Source organism: Tupaia chinensis, unplaced genomic scaffold (assembly GCF_000334495.1).
Source record: "Tupaia chinensis unplaced genomic scaffold, TupChi_1.0 Scaffold000146_1, whole genome shotgun sequence".
In the NCBI taxonomy this organism is placed as follows: Eukaryota; Metazoa; Chordata; class Mammalia; order Scandentia; family Tupaiidae; genus Tupaia; species Tupaia belangeri.
The window spans coordinates 14,544,152-14,558,157 of record NW_006159616.1 but is presented as its reverse complement, the minus strand read 5'-3'; the positions used below and the strand labels follow the sequence as shown (position 1 = coordinate 14,558,157).

At 48.5% G+C, this 14,006-nt stretch overlaps 1 protein-coding gene across 1 annotated transcript in view; it reads left to right on the top strand.

The window, feature by feature from the left end:
- The window catches only part of H6PD (hexose-6-phosphate dehydrogenase/glucose 1-dehydrogenase), a 39,683-nt gene that overhangs the window by 9,828 nt on the left and 15,849 nt on the right, over window positions 1-14,006 (top strand). The window contains exons 2-3 of the mRNA XM_006145373.3: window positions 8,740-9,376; window positions 10,512-10,629. Of these exons, the coding sequence (XP_006145435.1) occupies window positions 8,740-9,376; window positions 10,512-10,629 (755 nt within the window). The remainder of the gene's footprint in view (window positions 1-8,739; window positions 9,377-10,511; window positions 10,630-14,006) is intronic.

Below are 14,006 nucleotides of genomic sequence, written 5' to 3'. Positions count from 1 at the left end.
GTGTTTGTGTGTGTGTGTGCGCGCGTGTGCCCAGGATCCCGAGAGGAGAATGGAGGAGAAGGGATTGTGGCGTGGCCATACCCACCCACCCCCCACCCCGGGGGCTGATTTCTCGCATTCTATCTTTCTCTCTGTCTTTCTGGTGAGTGCACATGCCCTTTAGCAAAAATCTCTCAAAAAAAAAAAAAAAAAAAAAAAAAAAAAAAAAAGTAATGGGCGGAAGCCCAGAATGTGTAGACCATGCAGACCTTAGGACAGAGGAATGACGCGATCTGATGGATATTATAAAAAGACCCTCGGGAACCAACAGTTAGCGTAATGGCTATGTCGCTGGACTCCTACGTAGTCAACCGTGGTTCGCGTCCCGAACCCGGTGGCTTAAAACTCACACCGGGCGCATGTGTGTGCATGCCCAAGATCCCGAGAGGAGAATGGAGGAGAAGGGATTGCGGTGTGACCATACCCCCTGGGGGGTGATTTCTCGCTTTCTGTCTCTATGTCTCTCTCTGCCTGTCTGGCGAACGCACGCGCCTTGTAGAGAAAACCTCTCCAAAAAAAAAAAAAAAAAAGACCCTCTAATGCCATGTTGAGCCTACACTATCAAGGAGCCTGAGGTAGAAGTGAGACCCAAGGTAGAAGCAGGTCTGAGGTAGAAGTGGGAGGCCAGTTAGGAGGTTCCTATAAAAGTGCAGACAGAGGTGATGGTGGCTAGGACCAGATGGAAGTCCTGGCAGGTGGTGAGAGGTAGTTGTATTCTAAGTAAAATTTGAGGATAGAAACTGTAGGATTTGTTGACAGAGCAATTGACCCCATGGTTTATGGCCTGCACACCTGGAAGGATCAAGTTGCTATTTACTGAGAGTGAAGGAAACTGTTGGGAGCAGGTTGGGAGGAAAGCCTGTTCAGTTTTGAACATGTCGAGTCTGGTGGACATCCAGCTAATGCTGTCAGAGTAACCACTGAAGGTATGAGTCTAGAGTTCAGGGGGAGAATTCCAGACTGGAAATAAAGATGTGGGGTATAGGCAGTTGTGTGCTGATATTTAACATCCAACTCTGCAAAGGGTAAAGGTTGGCGGTGGGAAACCTGATTTCTAGCCTTTGCTGATGTGTTTGCTGTAAATATACCCATGTTGGCCAATTTCAAGTGCGCCTTTATCAGGTATCTTCCCTTTATGGTTACCATAGAAGTAAATAGTGTCAGGAATATAGATAATAGGCAAAACGCGTTACTTCCTAATCGTTTTACTATTACCATTTTTAAAAAACATTTTTCTGGGGGGAGGTTTTTGCTATAGGGCGCGTGCGCTTGCCAGAGAGACAGAAAGTGAGAAATCACCCCCCGGGGGGATGGTCACGCCGCAATCACTTCTCCGTTCACTTCTCGCTATCTTGGGCACGCATGCACATGCGCTCAGCGTGAGTTTTAAGCGGGTCGGGGACTCAAACCACGGTCAACTATGTGGGAGTTCTGTGACATAGCCATTACACTAATTGCTGGTCCCTTAGCATTGTTTTTAATATAATTTAGTTATGCATTTAAAGTAATGGCTGTATTTAACAACTAGTTTGATAAGTTCCCAACGATTTAGCAATTGAATCTTGTGTAAAGGTCCATGGTAGCTCCAGCATAACCCCTACAGTGACCTAGGGCTCCTAAAGAGGTGATGGGAACGTGGAGTCTCAGAGACGTGAGCGGAATAAGGATCCAGAGCTGTATCTGGAAGCTTTTGTCCTTAGTCTGGCCCTGTGGGAACGAGTGCAGATCAGAGTTCGTGACAGGGAGCTCTCGGCTTGTACCTGCATGGATGCCTTTGGCACAGATGGGCCAGAATACGAGGGGAAGAGGGAAAACACCTGGATCGGCTGTTGTAAAAAGGATGGGCACATCGCTTTGTGCTGTGGCTTAAAATGATCTGTAGTTTGGACTTTTTAACTTCCTCATGTTCTCACGGGCTGTGATTTGAAGAACGTGTCCCTGTTCTTCCCTTGCACACAAAAGGTAGAGCTGGCAAAGGTGTCCATACGGGCCAGGAAGGTGAACAGGCAGCAACAGCCATGACCTTTGCCTCCCAGCCCCTTTCTCCTACCTCTCATCTGCTGGGCACTGGAAACTGCCTTGCTGCTGCTCCAGGGAACTATCTGTGCCTGGCCTGGGCAGAGACAGTTGCAGGGTGTCGCCCTTCCACTTGGGCGAGAACAGAGACTGGCTTCTGGCTGGCCAAGTCAGTGTTCCCATATTCAGGGATGTTAGCAGAGCTCTCTGACAGGCGAGGCTCTCAGGATGACTGGTAGGAACCTCTCCAACTTGGAGCTGGGCAGTGCAGGACGCAGGGCTGGGTACACGTGCCGTTGCCAGTCCTCGTCCTGACAGGAGCCTGTCAGAACTCCTGCACCTACCCAGAGGGTGCCCCCACACACTGGGCCACACACTGGGCTTTGTAGTGAGTGTATTTCCAGAAGAATCTTTTTATTTATTTATTTAATTTTTTTTTTTTAAAGATTTTCGCTATAGGGCACGTGCGCTCGCCAGACAGACAGAGACAGAGAGACAGAGAGACAGAAAGCGAGAAATCACCCCCCAGGGGGGATGGTCATGCCTCAATCCCTTCTCCTCCATTCTCCTCTCGGGATCCTGGGCATGCACGCACATGCGCCCGGTGTGAGTTTTAAGCCACCGGGTCCGGGACGCGAACCGCGGTTGACTATGTGGGAGTCCAGCGACATAGCCATTACACTAACTGCTGGTTCCCCAGAAGAATCTTGAATAAGAATTATAAATAGACTTGCACCCTCCATACACTTAAGTCATAATTTCAGAGAGTTCTGTCTTAAGTTCCAATAACAGTTGACAGCAACTTGCTGCATGTTTTGGTTCCATAGTTCCCTGCCCTGCTTTGTGGTCTAAGGTCTAAGCGCTTACCTGCCCTTTCAGAAAGAGGGAGGACATCACCATGATAATAGGGCTGATATCTCTTTTCTGGAGAAATAGGCCTTAGAGGCTGTAAAATATCATAGATATTCTTTAGTTCAGACTCATTTCCTAAATGAAACTCAGGTCCAGTTAGGTTAAATGACTTGTACAAAGTAATGTGGTTATTTAGAGGCAGGACTTGGACAAAAATCATCAGACATTCCAGTTTCCAATCTAATACCCTGTCCTTCTGTCTCCCAGCTTCTTGAACTTTTCACAAAGGGTTTTTATGAACTTCTTTAAAAATGAGAGAGATGTATTGGATTAGCCGTTAAAGGCCAACTTCTATGCTTTTTGACTAACTTCAAGTATGCAATTTTAGTAGATTTATTTCACAGCCTGTTCCTTGCAGAACAGTTAAAAAGGCAGGAGGGAGAAATGCCACAGCAAAGCAACTCTTCCGAAGTAGAGCATCTGCAGGCTCCTCTACAGAGAGGTTTAGCGCACAGGTAGATAGTGGAGCCATCTGTTTTCTCTTTTAACTCACCTCTGCTCCCTGTTCCAAACTAACGTCACTGGTCCTGTCTACAAGAATCTTCAAAAAAGTCTGTGGAAAGTATGCATTATGAAAAAACTATGCATGGACTTCAAAAAATTTTGTAGCAAAATAAATTCCATTTCCTCATGAACTTTTCCGAAGTTTCCTTACATTTCCTTGTCAGGGCAACAGGGAAGATAACCTGCTTCAGTGCAGATAAAGAACAAATGGGGAGGAGCTGGCAGGTGGCACAGTGGGTAAGGGCACTGGACTCCCACATAGCCGACCACAGTTTGAGTCCTGGACCTGGCAGCTTGTTCTTTCCTTCCCTCCCTTTCTCTCTCTCTCTGTCCCTCTCTGGTCATATTTAAATAAATAAATAAAGTTAAATAAAATAATTCTTAAAAAAAAAAACCAAACAGGGTAGGGGGAGTGTTAAATAAGTACCAGCTTTTGTGCTTGAATGTGGTCTACTGGGCTTGGTTCTGTAGCCCCAGGAGATGAGGGATCTACAGGGATAAAGTTTTTTCTAACAGCAATGATATTATGCCACCCTTGGGGGCTAGGAGGCACATTGCATGTAATTAAGTAATTAACATTTGTATAGCAGTTTATCACATGTATCCTCAGTTGATCTTCACAACCCTCTTCCTCCACTTTAGTTTGCATTTATAGGTGGAGAAATGTGGACCTATACTCTTTAGGTGATTTGATTATGTCATCCAGCCAGGATGTGGTCTTGAGCCCAGGTCCTCTGCCCCAAATACCATGTTCTTCCACTTGACTAAGGAGGCTGTTTGGCATGATGACCTAGGCCTCAGGCTTTGTGACTTGGCAATTTATTCATTTCTCAGTTTCCTCATCTGTAAAATGAGAACATCACAGAACCTCCCTCATAACACTACTGTGAAGAATGATTGAGGTATTGCATTTAAATTATCTGGCACACCCTAACTACTTGGTAAACATAGGTGGTATTATCTGCTTCAGTAGTTAACAGCCTTTTTTATTTTTTTCAGGGAGTCAAGCTAATTAAACTATTCAAGAATGTTTTGAAATACTCCATTGTTAGTCTAAAAAAAAAAAAAAAAAAAAACAGGCCGAGAAAAAGGAAGTAAAGAAAAGGATTAGTGCGATCAGCAGTTAGTGTAATGGCTCTGTCACTGAACTCCCATGTAGTCGACCATGGTTCGAGTCCCGGATCCGGTGGCTTAAACTCATGCTGGGTACGTGTGTGTGTGCGCTTGCCCAAGAGGCGACCTCACGTGCCATATAGCAAAACCTCTCCATAAAAAAAGAAAAGGACTAATATGTAAAGTGCAGGGCCAGGGTTAGGACACTCTCATACCGCAGGATTAGTTACCTGGATAATACATACCAAGGTGTCACAGGCTCCAGGATGGCTTTAAAGGTCAAAGTCGCAAATGGGGCTGTACACTAGTGAGCTGCTAAATTTTGTGATAAAGGGGAGCAGGATGACTTCATGGTCATTGGTGGTCCCTGTGTTTCATCTTAAGCAAAATGTGGGAACACAGAGCCTGGAAGGTAAAGGGCAATGAAGGTGTTCATACAGCAAACGGTCCAGTGAGTCTGGGTAGTATTTTTGAGCCATTTCAGGTACACATACCTAAGAAAGTCACAGGTGTGCATAAGTTTTATTTCTTTATAGCTGTAACTAGAATAGACCAGAATCTCCTGTTTTCAGGGAAAAAAAAAATCACAACTAGTCTGTTCTGTAGATCTGTCAGCTTCCTTAAAGTTTCAGTTTGATAATATGACATTTTAGCATGAGTGACTCCGTTTTGATTTGGTTTGTCGGGGCCTAGAGCAGGCACTTAGTTCAAAACAGTGGCTTCCTATAATTTTTATTTAACACCATGTTTGGACCTTCTGAATAAGAATTTCATTATCTTTTTTTTCTTCCCAGAGATTTTTATCTATAGGGTACTGGAGAGAGAGAGACAGAAAATGAGAAATCACTTCCCAGGGGTGACAGCCATGCCACAATCCCTTCTCCTTCATTCTCCTTTGGGGCATACTAGGTGTGAATTTTAAGCTGCCAGGTCCCAGACTCGAACCGTGCGGTCAGCCATGTGGGAGTCTAGCACCTTAACCACCACATCAGCTGCTGGCCCCAGAATCTCATTATCCTGATTAAGAGAATAGGAGATTAGGTGTGTGTACTTTGATTCTGGTACCCTCTTCTTCTTCTTTTTTTTTTTTTTTTTTCATTTTTCCTATTTAGTGTGTGCACTCACCAGGGAGGGAGGGAGAGAGAGATTGAGAGAGAGAGAAGGAAATCACTAAGTCCCTGCAAGGGGATGACCACGTTACAGTTTCTTTTTCATTCTCTTGGGATTTGGGGCACACACACACACACACACACACACACAAACACACCTGGCGTGTTTTACAAGCTGCCAGGTCCAAGACTTGAACCTCGCAGTTGTCCATGTGGAATCCATGTCACCAGCTGGCCCTTTGGTGCCCTCTAGTGATGAGAGCCTTTGCTCTAGAACTCATTAGTCAGTATTCCAGTCTTACTACTCAAAGCATTCTCTTTGTACAAGCCATCAGGACCTCAGGCCCCCTCCTTCTGCATCAGAATCTGCATTTTAAAAAGATCCCCAGGAAATCTGAGTACACATTAAAGTTTAAGAAGCATGGTTAAGATGAAAAACATGCTAATAAAAATAAAAACAAATGCAACCACATACCACCCACACCGATTTAGAGCATAGTTGTTCCCTAGTTGTTTAGCAACAAGTGTGGAAATGCCTCACAGCTTTGTTTTGTGTTTGCTTAAAGACATGCTGTGAACATAAGCAAGAGATATGGAAGACCAACCCTGAGAACTGGCAACCCAGAACAGGACTAGTTAGGGGAGGATTGCCGCAAGATTTCAGAGTCAGAACAGGAACACGTGGACGGCTGGGAATCAGTCCAGGGCAGGTGGCCATCCGTCTGGCTAGTGCAGTCTTCTGGGGGGATGCAGAGGTGCTGGCCCTTGGGGCTTCCCCACCTGCTTATCCAGGCACTCTGAGGTTCCAGAGAACCTCCCCTTACACCAGGCACATCCAGATCCCTGGCTACCAGGATCAGATCAGGAGCTTTGAAACGCAGCTTGCCAGCTGGCGGCTCCTCCTTCTCCAGGCTGTTCCCTAGGCTTCAGGTTTCTTGCTGCTTCTCTCCATCACTGACCTTGCAGCTTTTTCTTCCCTCCAGACAGAGGTGATTGCCAGTTGAGAAAACAAAACAAAAAAACCCTGAAGGACCAAGGACAGGGATTGGAAAGCAGGGGAAGAAAGCAGGCTGGGTCTGGGGTCGTCTGTGTTTGTGTGTGTGTGTGTGTGTGTGTGTGTGTGTGTGTGTTTGGGGGGTGGTGGTGCGGTGAGTGCAGATGAAGGAGCACAGGAGGGGAAAGCTGGAGCCACTCAAGAAGTCCTTTGATCTTCCAGTCAAAGTTCCAGAGATGAAAATGCCAGGTACCCTGTAGACTTTGGTGCAAACACCAGAGTTGGGTCCTGATTTGGGGAATGGATCTCAAGAGAGATGAGGAAGATGCAGAGGGAGAGGAGGGAAGGGGGAATCATGTCAGAGTCAAGGGACAGGTGGGCCTTCTGTATAAACTGGTTGGTTTTTATGAGTCTTTTATAAATTCAGCCATCTCTTTACATCTCAGTTTCCCTAGCTGCTTAACCAGATTACAACCTCCTGAGATCGTTGCAGATCTCATTCCTCCTTTATCTGATGGAATGCCTGGCATACAATAGGTGCTAAATCAGTAGTCCTAATTCCTTTCTTACTGCTTGTCCAGGGTGGGCCCTCATTTACCCATCTGTTTCTGACTGCCTGAGGAGCTGACATGGTTACTTTGCTCTTCACTGCCTGGACCCTTCTCTTAAAGCACCTGCCTTGGGGAACCAGCAGTTAGTGTAATGGCTATGTCGCTGGACTGCCACTTAGTTGACTGCCGTTCGCGTCCGGACCCGGTGGCTTAAAACTCACGCTGGGCGTGTGTGCCCAAGATCCCGGAAAGGAGAATGGAGGAGAAGGGATTGCGGAATGACCATCCCCCCTGGGGGGTGATTTTTTGCTTTTTGTGTCTCTGTCTGGCGAGCGTACACGCCCTATAGTGAAAACCTCTAAAATAATAATAATAATAAAAAATAAAAAGCACCTGCCTTGGTGGGAAATTGGAGAGCTAGAGGCTATGTTTGTGACCTGTCCCAGGGCTCTGACCTCTCCTACGAGTCAGCTGCTGGGTCAAATGAGGCTAGAAACTAGCCAAGATGGTAGACTTGCTTTGGGTAGAACTCAGCATGCAATGGCTGTTCTTTCAGTTTAGGGGCCAGGGAACATGGGTCAGTCCTAACTCCCTCACTTTCTCACTGTGGGACCTTCATCTTTCCTGGCCTCAGCTTTCTCATCTGCAAAAGGCAAGGCTTTCATGGAACTCATCCCACATGGTTCTTTTCAGGAGTCTTATGTGGATCACCGAGATCTAATGCACATGGAATTAATTCAGTGTTTGGTACAGGCTGGTAATCAGTGCTTGCTGCTCTTGGTATCCCATAGTAATAGGTGGTAGGTCCTGTCCAAGCATGTTATAAATGTTCATTGTTTTATCCTTATAATGGCCCTGTGATGTCGATACCTTTTCAGATGAGGAAACTGAGGTACCGCAAGGTTAAATAATTATCTACTTACTAAGGAATTGAACTGGGATTCAAATTCAGACAGTTGATTCCAGGGTTTCTAACTGTTGTGCTGTAACAATTGTTTGTTATCACTTTGTGCCTAGAGCCTAGTAGCCATGGGAGAAGCAGTGTGAAGGGTGAAGGGAGGTGGTCTTGTCCTCTCGCAGTTCCAGCTGTCATCTGAAGGCCTGCTACCATTCCTGGGTTAGGATTGTCCTGCTGGTTTAGGTGACCTGTACTCCTGTATGACACCGGCCTTGGTCATAACGTGGATGGCTGCCATCCCATCCTTTGGGCCTCCTTGTTTCACTTTTCCATACTCTGGCAGCAAATGGTCAATCCATAGCAAGTGGCTTATGCCTTTTTAGACACAGTCCCTATTTGTAGGGCAGGCTTCCTGGCATAGAAGCCAAGCTGCCCAGGAGGGAGGAGGAAGCTGTGGGACTATAACATTTTCTTAAGAAACAAGTGGCTGTTAACTTGCCAGGAAGGAAATGTCTGATACCCTAACATTGTATTTGCTTCTACATCACAACCACCTGAACCATGTCTTCCTTCTTCCTTGTCTGTCTTTCCCACGCACCCCAGAAACCTAGGCGTTTGGAAAATGCTCACCGTGGCAGTGTGGATGGCTCTGCTGGGCTCTCTGCAGGCTCAGGAACTCCAGGGACATGTCTCCATAATCCTGTTGGGAGCAACTGGGGACCTGGCTAAGAAGTACTTGTGGCAGGGGCTGTTCCAGCTGTACCTGGACGAGGCTGGAAAGGGCCACAATTTTAGTTTCCACGGGGCTGCTCTAACAGCCCCCAAGCAGGGCCAAGAGCTCATGGCTAAGGCCCTGGAATCCCTCTCCTGCCCCAAGGACATGGCACTCAATCACTGTGCTGAACTCAAGAGTCAGTTCGTGCAACTGAGCCAGTACCACCAGCTGAAGGCGACTGAGGACTATCAGGCCCTGAGCAAGGACATCGAGGCACAGGTCCAACGTGAGGGCCTCCGGGAAGCTGGCAGGATTTTCTACTTCTCGGTGCCATCCTTCGCCTATGCAGACATTGCCCGCAACATCAACAGCAGCTGCCGTCCAGGCCCAGGCGCTTGGCTGCGGGTTGTCCTTGAGAAACCCTTTGGCCATGACCACCTCTCAGCCCAGCAGCTGGCCACAGAACTTGGGAGCTTTTTCCAAGAGGAAGAGATGTTCCGCGTGGACCATTACTTGGGCAAGCAGGTGAGCCTCAGCTTGGAGCTTCAAGGGTTGGGGGTAGCTGGGTGCCAGTAGATCCCATCATCAGGGCCGCACCACTAATGGTGGAATCAGACCAGAGTGCACTGTAAAGGCCCAGCTCCCCTGGTCTGGAAGAAGTCAAGCAGGTGACGGGCAAAGGAAAAACTAAGTAGCAGGGCAGGCCTGTTTGGTTCTTGTGGTGTGTCCAGCCTCCCTTCCACTCTGTACATCCCTGTCCTCTTCATCTCTCAGCCAGGGTCTGAGCTCCTATGTCTCTGCATTGGCCTGCGTCCTCTACACAGGTGGCTTGGGACTTCCGGGTTCTGGACCTGGCTTCTAGCCCGATCTGCTCTGGGAATTCCAGCTGGGCCTGCTGTGAGAACTAATTATACTCCCGTCTACCCTTTCTCAAACCCTTTTTTTTCTGGAGTTCTGTTTTGGTGATGAGATCTTAAAACTGAATAGGGGGCAGTGAATTCCTGGGCCCATGCTTCTCAGCCAGGCCTTGGCAGGAGCTTGGGCTGACCTCCTGGGTGATGCTGGTGAACTGGCTAGTTCACTCTGATTGTGCCTCTAGCCCCACAGAGCACTCAGTCCCAGCAACCTCTGCAACAGTTGTGTTCCCTGGTGCTGACATGAGCCCATGGCCGTGTGGGTGGGTACTGTATAGTTACCTAAGGCGCAGACGTTGTTGTCCATACAACCCCATTTAGAATTGCCCATAGCAATATTCCCAAATGGTGGAATGCTGGACCTCTGCCAGTCCTGGTGAGGTTTGTTTTTCTTGTTTATGACAAAATGAGAAAAAATGATAAATGTATTCATTTGAATCATTTATTGCTATATTTTTGGTGTTAAATTATCCTAATTTTATTAAAAGTTGATGGTAACAGAAGTTAGGTAATTTAAAATATTTTCTCTCTTGGCAAAATTAAAAGCTGGTAAGCCTGTGGAAGTCACTAAAATGTTTCTGGAGTCTTTACCGGGCTGTTAAAGCCTGAAGTCCCGAGACCATTGCTCAGAGAGCATCTTGTCCTCTGAGCAGAGAACAGAGAGGTCTGCAGCCCTTCCTTGGAGCCGGACTTCCTTCTTTATCCCGAGAAGAACCTACAGCATAGCCGGTCTTCTTCCCTGACAGGCTGTGGCTCAGATCCTGCCTTTCCGGGACCAGAACCGCCAGGCTTTGGACCGCATCTGGAACCGGCACCATGTGGAGCGGGTAGAGATCATCATGAAGGAGACGGTGGATGCAGCAGGTACGTGAGTGGCCAGGCTTTGTGTCTCTCGGTCTCTGGCTGCCGTCTGTGCTGAGATGCTGGGCCCCACCTTAGCTAGCGTGTCTTGGAGGGAGGTTTTCTGCCTGCTGAGTGCCCAGCTCTGGACAGTGTTTAAACCCCAGGGCATTTCTGGCAAAGCCCAAGTAGTCACTGCTGCCCTCAGGGAGCATATGGTCCAGTTAAATAAACCTGGCAGAGATCCTTGAAACAACTGGCAGTAAATGCTGGAAGGCACCCTGAGTTTTACGTGAGCGTGTTGGGGACGGTCAGGGCTAAATGAACTCCCACCCGTATGCTCTCCCTGGTTTCCACCTCACCTCCTGACCCCCTTCTCGTTTGTTAGTTCTCAGCTCCCTTGTGAGTCAGCAAGCTTTTGTTCACCACCTTGCAAGGTCCAGTCCCCTCTGGATGCTTTCCTGGCACTCTGTACCTCCCATCTACTCCCTCCACAGTGTCATCCTGTCTTATGCTTGACCCCTCTGTGTCTGTACCACACCGTAAGCTCCAGGAGGGCATCTCTTCTCCAGTACCTAGCATACACCTGTGAAGGGCCAAGGAAATACCGAAAAAACAGCGTTGACCAGGGAGTTAGGAGACCTGAGTGTTAAACCCATCTCTGTCGTCAGCTGGGTGACCTCAGCAGGTCACTTTGCTCATCTATGAAGGAGCAAATGTGCAGATGCTAACAGTGGTGGCCCCTTTGAATTCTGGCATTCTGTGATGTTACCAAGGTTTTTTAGCATTGACCATATATATTTAAAGCATTGGTTTTTACCTAGTAATAATATACACTAATTCTGAATGATACTAAATTCCCCCACCAGCCGTGTGAGGTGTACACTCTTACTAGCCTTCTCCCACAGGTGAGGTTAGGTGACTGTCTAAGACCCACAGCAGGAGACGGAGGGACCTGATGCTGGGGGCATGGTCTGGCCCTAACATCCAGGCCTGGCAGTGCTGTGTGGTGTAGCCAGCACAGGGCTGGCAGGCAGGGGAGGGTGGGAGGCCCATGCTTCCACCCCGCAGTGTGTGTCTGGCCAGAGGGAAGCGCTCAGAGCCCTTAGACCTAGGGAGGAAGGTCTGTCACTTTTTTTTTTTTTTTTTTTTTTTTTACTGTGTTGTTTCTCTTTGCCATTTTTTCCTTTTTCTTTTCCCTTTGGTTGCTCTCTTCTGGTTTCTCTCCTTTCCCTTTTGAATATGTATTTAGTGCTAAAAGTTCATGAAGGGCTGTGGTGCTACTGAGAGGTTTGATGCTGCCTCTCGTCCCCTAATGCCCCACAGACTTGTGGGGGCAGGTGGGATAATAGAACCACATTCTGAAGTTGGGACAGACTCCCACATGGGGGATGCAGGCAGGTGAGGAGCAAAAGGCCAGGCAGGACTTCTGAGCCAGGCCTTGAAGGGCATCACTGTGCTGGAGGAGGATCTGGGGGCTTCCACGTCAGAACCCACACAAGAGAAAGGTATTATTTCCCTGCAGTATGCCTTCGTAGCTCTCAGGGAGTCCTCTCCCAACCCTTCCAGATTTCCCTTCGAGTCCTCAGCAAGGACTCAGGCCATGGGTTTCCTCCTGTACCCGTGTGTGTCCGATGTCCTGGCGAGAGCACGTGCCAAGTCTGTCCTTGCTCCTCTGCAGAGAGATGAGCTGTGGATTTGGCGCTGGGAGCCTGAGTGGAATGGAAGGTGCTATGGCCACCCGCTGCAGGCGAGTGGGCAGATGCCTGTACCTCGTTCTGCCTAGCTTGGCCTTGTCCTTGGTGGGACTAGGAGACTAGGAACCCTCTCTTTGTCCCTTTCTGGCATCTCCTTCCTGTGCCTACTACCACTGGGGTGGAGCTGTGATGGCTTAGAGTTACAGTTGATGTTACCTCTTAGCTCTTCTACTCCTTCCACCCATGTCTTTCTTGGTATCTCAGGTCATTTGTGGTGTCCCTGTGGAGTCAGAGGCTAGGCAGACTGCAGGCCTGATGATCTTAGCAAAGTTACCCTTGGTTTTTAGAGAATGGAAAATAAGAAAGAAGACTGAGAATGGGTCTGTTTGCAGAGGCAAGCTGAAGCAAGGAGGATCTTGGGTCTAATCAGCAACATGGTAGCCTAGGCTCGCTGTCCTCAAGGTCTAGGAGAGGAAGGCAATTGGGTTCCATCTTCAAGATTGCTGTGCAGGACTGAAATGTTGCCTAGCTTTGCCTGCAGAGGGTAGGTTTGTGGGGCAGGGTCTCACTGCTTCTAATCTTCAGAGCACAGTGCATTTCCCTGAGCTGACTGGGCTCTGCCTTCAACTCAGAGGCAAAGGGAGACCCAGAGCAGGACAAGCAGGGGGAGATCCACCAGTCCTGAGAAGTGCATAGCCAGTAAGAGTGTGGTCCAGGGCTGGGTCAGCCCAGTGGCCTGTTAGAGATGAATAGCAGGACACCAGTGATCCTGGGGATTGATCTCCCTGGGCTTCCCGTTTATTTGCCAGTTTTAGACATAGGCCCAGAGCAGTTGGTGATGAGGAATGACTCCATGCTGCTGTGCTTGTCCCCCAGGTGAGGGAGACCTCTGGATACTGGTACTTTGGCAATGGAATGAGCACCCCACACGTGCCCTCTCCCTTCTTTCACACATGCATATGCCAGAGGACAAGGTTTGTCTGCATCTCAAGAAGATGGCCTGATACAGCTCTGGGGCCCCTAGTCCTGCTTTGGAACCTGCCCCTCAGTTTTTCTTCCACACTCTGTAGTTCAGGCTGGAGAGAGAGGCAGGAGCTGTGGCCTGCAGCCCACCCCACATAGCCAGGACCCTGAGCACAGTGGAGGGCCTCAACTGCACCATGGCAGATGGGACAGGGATGGAAAGTAGGCAGGAGGAAAGGCTGCCTCCTGGTGAGTTACAGGCAAGTGCACTGCAGTGGGTCTCCGCATAAGCAGAACATGTCCCAGGAAGGACTCAGATCCTCTGCAGTTAAACTTTAGCAAGGACAAAATTCTCTCCAATCACCCCACCCCCTCCTGCCCTGTCAAATATCTGTTTGGTTCCCCCCACCTCCAGCTTTTCATCTCCTCTGCAGCTGTGCAGCCTTAGCTGGCTCCTGGGCAGGAGGGGACTGGGGCAGCTTGGGTAGCCACCTCAAAGACTGGGAGGGGAAGGAGCTGTAAGCCAGGCCTGGGAAGTGGAGCCTTCCTAGTCTAGAGGTGCAGCAGGCCCTGAAAAGGTACTTCTGAGCTGCAAGGTCATTGGCTGTCTTCCCCAGCCCCCATTCACACACATCCAAACTGGTGGAGGCTGCCTTTGCCTTCCCCAGCTCCCTCCCCTCCACGGCTGGGTTTTTTTTTTTTTTTTTTTTTTTTTTTTTTTTTTTTTTTTTTTTTTTTTTT